Raw genomic sequence first — 10,296 nt, forward strand, 5'->3', positions numbered from 1 at the left:
TATTGGTCAAAATTTTAATATTTACCATCAGGTTTCTAGCTTTATACATAAAATTTCGAATAGTCATTTGATGTATAATTTTATTTGTTTTTCACCGTAATTAACAATTTACTTAGCTAATACGGAAAACAAAAATAAAAAACTAAAAAATAAATTGTTATTATAGAAATTTATGAATCTATAATAATTATTTTTGTTTTAATTGATGTATAAACTGGCTAAATATATATGATCCACTGATATAATACAGATTAACAATATGAAATGGATTTAATGATTCAGAGCTGGAAAGTAAATATGAAAACATGTAATACCAAAAATTATTTTTTTTATTAATATGAAAATTAGTAAATTATTAATAAGGCTGTGTCGAAGGTCATCATACCATAAGGGAATAGTTCAAAAGACTAAGAAAGCGAATACTGAGTGACATCCACTTTTGAATCGACTGACATCATCTTAATTAAGTTAATCACTTTTTATGTTAAAAATTATAGCAAAATACGTCATTTTAATTCATGAAGTAATAATTTGAAAAGATTGCAGAAGAAAATTCTTGTAACTTTCTTACAAAAGACTAAAAGAAGATATGCTACAATATGTAAAAAAAGGAAATATATATATATATATATATATACATATATTAACTTTATGCTTCGTATTTATTTTAATCTATATAATTTTTATTGAATGACTTTATAATTTAGTTGAAAGTTTAGCTGATTAAACGATTAAATGCACATAAAAATTAAAATAAGAAAATCCAAGTAAAATACCAAGAAAACATTTTACATAACTTGTTTATTATTTAAAATCACAGTTACGTAATGTAGATGTTTAATTAGACATAAAAAAGAAAAAAGGATTAAGGAAATAAATAATTAAAAACATTTCAGTATTAAAACTTAAATAGGGGTTTCGAAAAAATAGCGTTAATGATGATATTCTGTTTTACTTCAGGGTGTAATTAAGTCAATGCAAACAATGAGACATTAATTGTTACACGAAAAGTAGTAAAGAGGCGTACAAAATATATAGCAAATAAATATTTAATATTGATAAATTTCCCTCAAAACATAAGTTTCTTACATAAAATATAAAATAAAAAAAAACATTAAAATTGTAAGGAACAAATATAAAGTCTGAAAATTCATCACGCTTTATAAACAATTTTATATTTTCAATTCAAAAAAACAGGATGTATTATATAAATTTACAAAATATTCTATGGAAGTAAGTTTCCAACTTTGTGATTTTTAAGAGTTTTGATCTATTTGAAATTTTAATAGGAGAAATTTTGTCTAAAAGAGATTCGTTCTATTGGAAATTTCTACATTGAAAAAAGAAAAAAAGTATGTCGTAACTCCAAAATTAAAATATATTTGCCAAAGTTCAAACGTTGTATATAAAAAAGTTAATACACCAAAGATTTATTTGAAGAAGTTTCTGAATTTTTAGTAAAGTAGCAAAAGACCTAACTCATTAATGTGTAAAAGTTTGAATTTTTGATGCGAATAACAAAAAATTAAATACGGTAATCAAGATAATAATGAATTTCTCTTGCATTATATACAGAAAAAACATTTTAAAAACTTTTTCTGCTTCTAAGCATTAAAAAGTTGATTCGCATTAATGATTTTCTGATATTTGCATAAAACCTGCATATTATGAAATTTACTTTAATCAACTTGTTTATATTTATTGGTGTTTAAAATAATACTTGAAAAAATCCCCAACTTTTAAAAAATGAGACAATTTTTATAAATCTACTAGCTGTTACCCGCGGCTTCGCTCACGCAGATTTTGCAAGCAAACCCTATTTACATTCAATATTTCAACAACCATAGAAATTGTTATTTAACACCTACCGCTGAGAATGATGAGAACTGTTTTTAATTTGATAAATTTTCTGGAACGTTCGCAATCGTTCTATAAGCGAACCAATATGCAAAAAGAAATTCGAATTTAAAACGGTTCGAACATTTGGTTAAAAAATCGAAATATATAAAAAAATATTTATAACAATGTCTGAAATGTTATCAATTTAATATCCCTAAGTACTCAATGAAGACTAAACGTAATTAAAAACAAAAACATCACATCTAAAAGAGTACAGTAGAAGCCGTTCTAGATGTTAAGCCTTAATGCACTCCCCCGCGGGGGAATTTCGAAAAATCTCTTCTTAGTGTGCGTTTTCATGACGTACCCTAACTGTATACCAAATTTCACATCTAGGTTCTGGAACTTTCTAGAAAAAAACTGGATCATTCTCATTGAAGCGTCATACATTTTAAAGTCAATCACTTTCAAACCCCATATCTCTCACACCCTTATAGCTATCGAGATGCAACCACCATATTGCATGATGGGAGACTTGGGGCTACTACCACACACAAACACCATTCGTGTGCGATGTGTAGTAGTGTGATGTGCAGAGTGAAATATAGGCACAAACACGTCCATTTATATATATACGAGTATATAGATATAGATTTACTCAAAGTAACAAAGTACAGTCCCTGGCCAAATTATTAAACCCACCTAAGAAATAAGAGTAAATTGACAATTTAGACAAACATTTTGATTTTTTATTTGGAATTTAATTTTGATTATACAACTCAAAAGAGTAGTAAAACATATTTCAATTGTAACAAAAAAGTAACAAACATATAACAAAAAATAAATATAATGTAAAATATTAATATTTTATCGTGCTTCCTTTCGAACTAATTGCAGCTTCGATGCATTTAAGCATACTTTCAATGAAACTCACACACGTGTCTTATGTAAATATTAATTCTTTTCTGATTAATTTTTTCAATAAGATAATTTTGTTTATTATGGTTTTTTATACTTTCTTTAGTTTTTGTTATATGTTTATGTTGCTTTTCTTTCAGTACAGTTGAAGTATGTTTTATTACTTTTTTGAGTTGCATAATAAAATTTAAATTCAAATTAAAAATCAAAATTTTTGTCTAAATTGTCATTTTACTCTTATTTCTTAAGTGGCTCTAATAATTTGGCTAGATACTATATAGTATTTAATTAGAAATTCTTATTCGGCATTCATCAGCAAGATCATGTTTAATTTTAGTTCTAGCGAAATAAAATAGCTGAACACTGAAGTTCTTAAATTCTAAATGCGAATATATGCGGTACATAANTATTTTAAAAATTATTTTCTTTAAAATATTTTAATATTAAAATAATACAATAAATTTAAAGAATACTAAAACTAATAAATAGTAAACTATAATATAATAATTTTAAACTAATTTTTTATTTGTTTCTGTTAATTTTTATAGGTATATTTTTATGCTTGTTCCTCCGGGAATGGTAATCTATTTTAACTACAAATTACTTTATAAAATAAATAAATGAATTTATAGCAAATATTTTTTAATTGTAATTGCGATTTAAATTTTAAAATTTCACATTCAAAAGTGCAAAGAATTTATTTTAAAAAATTAAACTGAATTGTTTAATCTTAAACTTGATTAATTTTAATTACAGTTTAATAAATTTTTAGTATTTTTATTGTTCTATAATTTACAACTATTAATGTCTTCAAGCTATTAACTTTGCAATATTAATAAATAGTAATTATAGCTATTAACGTTTTAAAGATAGAAATAAGTTCATTTCCGGTCAATTTTTTAGATAAAAGAAACAATAATAAAAATTATAACTTTGTAATCATGATTTAAAATATTGTTAAACATCTTTAGGAAATTCTCAATACTATAATAACTTGCACAAAATAATTTAACGTGTCAAATGAGAAACAATGGCCTATTATATCCAACATAACTTGAAAGAAAAACAAAACTTTGGAGAGAAATAAATATAAAAGTAAGAGAAAATATATTACATTATATAAAAGAGATTTTAAATAAATAATTAAATTTTTTAGAAGTTGTAGAATTTTCAATGAAACTATTTTTTATAGTTTATTATAAAAAGAAAAACTTCAATATTTTGTTGAGAAATAATGATTGTATGATTAAATTTTGCTTATATTTTGCAATGTAAACAAATGTATTTTTATTTATAGTTTTAAAATAGATCGTTCTTTAATTAATTATAAAAAAATATTTTTTCAAGATATTTAGAATTATAATAAAACATTACTGATGTGGAGACTAAAACTTACTTCTTGCTTTAAAATACGTTGTTTCAACGATATCTTTAATTTTTTCTTCGTGTTTTGTTCTATAATTTGGAGGAATATAACGAGTTTCAATTACTTCAATTTTGTGAAGAGCAAATAAAGGTCTCGAGGATTCTATAATTTGTTCACCGAAAGGATCTTCGGAAACTATTAATACTATTTTATTCCATTTAAAATTAAGAAGAGTTGATACCACATACATCGACACATGAGAAGTTGGAGATAGAGTTCTTGCTACCAAAGGATATAAGGTTTTGTTAGATATTTTCTCATCAGCACACATCTGAAATAATTAAAACTTTATATTATATTAAAAACTATAAAAATACCCGCTGTTTTTTCGGGTATAATGTAAAAATTATTTTTAACACATTTTTTTATAAACATTATTCATATAAATAATAATTTATTAATATGTATGCTTGAACTGGATCATAAAGTAATTGAAGTTAGATTTTTTAACATTTATTATGATTTATAATCTTCTGTACATTGCGAAAAATTTTAAAGAATAACCTTTATTAAGTGTTTAAAAATAACCTTTATGTAATGTTTCATGCTTGTTATGTGCGTGCTTGTCTTTAATTACTTATATTATACTTTTATCCACTTTGGACGTTCTTGTGAACTAGGACTTGTTATACTGAGGGAAGGAAACACACAATTTCCAATTAAAATATACATTACAATAAATATATTTTAATTGGAAATTGTGTGTTTCTCTTCCCTCAGTATAACAAATCCTAGTTCGCAAGAACGTCCAAAGTGGAAAAAAGTATAATATCGTTATGTAATGTAGAAAATGCTTTTATTTTGGGAGAAATTTCTTTGTCTACTCAGAGTCTAACCTAATCTACGTTAAACTTAATCAAGAGAATCAAATATTTCGTGATTATTCTCTTCGGTTTTAAAATAAAATATGTATTTTAGTTGAATTCTTCACATTTTACTTTCTTTTGTGTAATATTGAAAACTTATACTATCCTAGTGTGAATATAAATAATTATGGCGTCATATACTATACTGTAGAGCATACAAAACTAACTGGTCTCACCCATTTACTCACAGACACTAAATGTTTGAGTGGAAGCATATATTTTTTTTTTTTTTACTGAAAATAGAAATGATACATTCAAGAAGAGATTGAGTACGTTAACAGAAGAATTCTAAATTACAACAAAGAAAAATATCTTACGCGCTTCGAGGTATCAAACTGCAATATTGCATAGAAAATCACTTCTAAACAATTGACTGATTGATTACTTTAAGCGCCATTTTCCTATTTTTACAGATTATCGATTTTAAATTATATTTTCTTTCAACTCAACAATGATTATTCTTCATGAAAATATTGTTTATAATTATTAAGAATATACACGTAACTAATATTGTTTATAGAGAATTATTATAAATCACAACTAAATATGAAGAGCGTTGGGAAGCGGAATGAAACGTCATTCGTGGATGGAGTTACTAATCTATACGATAAAATTGCATTGCGACACTGACTGACTCACTCTCGAATATAAAATTTTTGAGTAGACTTTTTAAAACAGAAGGGACAATGACTAATTTTAGGCTCTATGAGATACCAAAATTCGACCATCGACATCTGTTGAACTTAAGAGCCATCTGCTAATTTTAATTTTACATTTTTTATTCGTTTGTTCCTCATTATTTTAAATGTAAGTACTGTAATATTGTTTTAAAAACTAATATAAATTGCAACACATATTAGAGCGACGAGAAACGTTGGACTGTCGAAACCAATCAGGGTCGGAACACCTAATACTAAAGCGAAATTACAATAACATGAGATATGTGAATAGGAAAGTACAGTACAGTTTGAATATATAAATATATATATGTGTGTGTATATTAAATATTTTTATGTGATCCAATTGAAGCAATGCATCTTAGATTATACATTCAAAGTTTATATTTTTTTAAAGCATAAATAATAATTACATAATAAGTTATAATATAATATAACATATATATATGCTTAATCTCAAAATTAAAAACATAAAATATTGTTATACATAATTATAGTAAATGAATTTGTTAATAATAACATTTAATATATAAATTACATAATCCACCGAAAAATATTGGGCTTAGATCCGAATCCACATCATTTAACAACATATCAAATTTTGTAATAAGTTAAATTATTAGAATGAATTTAGAGTGGATATTCCAAATATAATTTGAACGTACTCGAATGTGGGTTCACTTCTTTTTCTATCTGTCATTTAATTTCAAAAATACTGTTTATTGGGCCTTTCTTAAGTAGTTTAAATTGTTTGAGTCATTTTGTTATCAATTTTCATTAAGGTATAGTACACAGCTCTAATAAATGTTTCAGATGCTATTCTATAAGAAAGTACTGTAACTTTCTTATAGAAAAAGTTTATAATAAATAGATCAGTGGATCTGAATAATTCGCAAAACAAATAACCAATAAGCTACACAGTTATTACAAATTTAAAATTTGAAAAGTATTAAAGTATTAAATGTCTTCTTGATAATAAATGATTAACAATGCTTTTTATTCAAAATTTTGATTTCGATTTTTCTATACACAGATCAAATTTTATGAATTATCCAATAGCCTATCAAAATGACTGAAATTTATTAAGTTGTTCCGTAAGAAAGTAACGAAGAAAAACTTAGATTAGAGGTTTTGTTAGATATTTTCTCATCAGCACACATCTGAAATAATTAAAACTTTATATTATATTAAAAACTATAAAAATACCCGCTGTTTTTTCGGGTATAATGTAAAAATTATTTTTAACACATTTTTTTATAAACATTATTCATATAAATAATAATTTATTAATATGTATGCTTGAACTGGATCATAAAGTAATTGAAGTTAGATTTTTTAACATTTATTATGATTTATAATCTTCTGTACATTGCGAAAAATTTTAAAGAATAACCTTTATTAAGTGTTTAAAAATAACCTTTTTGTAATGTTTCATGCTTGTTATGTGCGTGCTTGTCTTTAATTACTTATATTATACTTTTATCCACTTTGGACGTTCTTGTGAACTAGGACTTGTTATACTGAGGGAAGGAAACACACAATTTCCAATTAAAATATACATTACAATAAATATATTTTAATTGGAAATTGTGTGTTTCTCTTCCCTCAGTATAACAAATCCTAGTTCGCAAGAACGTCCAAAGTGGAAAAAAGTATAATATCGTTATGTAATGTAGAAAATGCTTTTATTTTGGGAGAAATTTCTTTGTCTACTCAGAGTCTAACCTAATCTACGTTAAACTTAATCAAGAGAATCAAATATTTCGTGATTATTCTCTTCGGTTTTAAANTAAATAAATTAAAAATTTACATAAATTACATAAAGAAAAGGTGTATAAATTATATTTTATAGTTCTGTTATGTAAAATATTTTTGAAGCATTTATAAAGTAATTTTTATACATGTAATATGAATAAAGATACATTTAATATTTTTTATAGCTTATTGTATATTCTAATTTATAATAAATAAAATATATAAATTTTTATTTAATAAAAAGTTAATTGAAAATCTTAGATAGGAGTATAGCAAAGTTTATGATAGGCCTATCAAATTTCTTTAAGTAGTTTAGAATAAAAGAATTTTAAAAAAACACAAATGAAATGCGATAAAGGAGGATTTCAAAAAGATATCTTTCTATTGATTCTTTGTCAGAGAAATTAACGAGAATCTAATGTAATTAGCTGTTAATTGACCTTAAGATATAATACTTTAGATGCCTTTAAACATAATTATTTATCTTATTCTGCATTAAATTGATGATTAATTTTTATAATTATAAATTTTCATTAATCAGCAATGAGTTAGAAAACGTGTAATTAGATTTAGATTTATTTACAAAATAACAAAACTTTGAAATGTTTTATTATAATATAAATAAAATAAGCTAAATGAGTTTTTATATTTAATACATTATTTATCCTATAAGGAAACAAACATATGACTATAATAATGTTAAAGATTAGATACATCTTCCTATACATTCGTTTCCTTGGTTGTAGGAATTATTTTTAATTTCATAAAATAAAGAATAAAAATGTAGACGTTAAAGGATTTCCTATACTATTTGTCATTAATTTAACTGCAAAAATATATAACAATTTTAAAATGAATTCATTTAATAAAATTTCTGAATAAATTTTTGATTTTATTTTTATTATTTCATTTAAATAAGCATAATTTGTATGGAAATTCATATAAGTAGACTATTTAGTAAATTATTATGAAGATATCGATACGTAAAATCTTTTCATTAATATTCTTTGTGTAAACTTATAAATATCATTTATTAGATTTTAAGAAAGAGTAATTTAGTAAACATTCTTAAGAGATTCTATAGATTTTTAAAGTTTAAAAATTAATTTTATAATATTAACTAATGAATAAGTTCGTAAAATAACGAGTTTATAAATATGATCAATATTAATATATATTATGTAATTAAAATAAAATCCTTCTTTAAAAAGTTAAGAATCTAAATACGTTATAAATTTTACTATCGAATTAAATATTGTAATATATAATTTATAATCAACATTTTCTTACTTATCATAGAAATATCATCTTATCGAAAAGATGGAGCTGATAATTTCATATTTATTTTTAACTCATAAAAGAAAAAGTATTCATTTTTTTATTATAAAACTAGGGAAAGTTATTTTTAGAATTTAATATAAAAAGAGTACAAAATCGATGGGTAATATCGTAAGCAGAACACGTGGTTTGCTATCTCTTACAAGCATTTTCGAAACACTTAACAGACTACTAAGTCAACAACTAAAACAATGATGGAAACTAAACCTTGTTTCATCTTGTCACGTGGTAAGTATCTTGGCGAAGTGTTTCAGTAACTCATTTTCATTGTTCTAAATCGTATAAACTGATTTTCTGACATATTTAGTAAACTACAGTTTATAATTGTATAAAGTATATATTCTACTTAATATGGTTCGAATGAAATATTTTATAGTGTTATTGCTGTATCTTGTTACTGTAGCAGTATTGTGCATTTAATTCGCCTTCATTAATAAACAGAATTATTTAGTATCAGAAGGGGCGTAACCCATCGATTCATTCAAATTTAACCATCAAATAAAAATTCCAAAAATTCGGCCACAACAAAAACATTCAAAATGCATTATTTTTATTAAAATTTGTTTTCAGGAATTCATTCAAATCTTGAATTTATTCGAGACTTCTTGAGTTATTTTCGAACAATTTTCTACATAATTTCGTTACGGTATAAAATAGGGCTAAATGATTTCTTAAAAAATAATTCAGAAAATAAATTAAAAGAATTAAGTCTATAAAAGAAATAATTAAATTAAAATAAATTAATTTTTTACAACAAAATTAATCAATTAACATGTAACAATATTGTCTCTGTTCTTTCTTTTCCAAATTTAAAATATTAACAAATTAAATAAGAATCATTTAAGATAAATAATTTTATATAATTTTAATATTATTAATAAGAAAAAGAACATTTTAAAATTTAGAAACTGATGAAGAATTAAAAATCTGAATTTATCATTTTGTAATAAGATATTTATTATATTAATTATAATGTTATGTTATTAAATGTATTATTTAAACTTTTAATTATTAATTTCTGTATAGGAAATCTTTCCACATTACTTATAATAAAATTTAGACGTTCCAATTAATGAAAAGATTAAAGTTGAATGCACTCATAAAGACTGTATTTTTGAATATATAGGCTCTAATATATTATTTATATAGATTTTTAAGAGTTTATTTATTATTTAAATCATCTACTTTACATAATTTAATGTTTATAATAAAAATATCATATTTAAATTATTTAAAAAGAAGTTTCTTCAGTTATTTTTGACTCAAAATATAAAAGAAAAAGTTTTTAAACTTTTGTTATAATTTTTTAAAATATTAAAAATATTTCACTATTAAATTGGCATTGACATGAAAATTTTTAAAATAAATGTAAAATGTCAAATATTGTTATTTATAATGAAATGACAGATATTGATTTATCTCTTATTTTAAATATTGTAAGGTTAAAGTTATTTTTAAAAATATAAAATTAATTTAT

General features: G+C 23.2%; 1 protein-coding gene across 1 annotated transcript in view; it reads right to left on the reverse strand.

Annotated features, from left to right (window-relative positions):
- Nucleotides 1–4,054: 4,054 nt before the first annotated feature.
- The window catches only part of LOC111633526 (guanylate cyclase 32E-like), a 14,070-nt gene continuing 7,828 nt past the window's right edge, over nucleotides 4,055–10,296 (reverse strand). Inside the window, exon 3 of the mRNA XM_023378109.1 lies at nucleotides 4,055–4,454. Within this exon, the coding sequence (XP_023233877.1) occupies nucleotides 4,143–4,454 (312 nt within the window). The 3' untranslated portion in view covers nucleotides 4,055–4,142. The remainder of the gene's footprint in view (nucleotides 4,455–10,296) is intronic.

The sequence above is a fragment of the Centruroides sculpturatus genome, unplaced genomic scaffold, assembly GCF_000671375.1.
Source record: "Centruroides sculpturatus isolate CEXI.00-Female unplaced genomic scaffold, Cexi_2.0 scaffold794, whole genome shotgun sequence".
Classification (NCBI taxonomy): Eukaryota; Metazoa; Arthropoda; class Arachnida; order Scorpiones; family Buthidae; genus Centruroides; species Centruroides sculpturatus.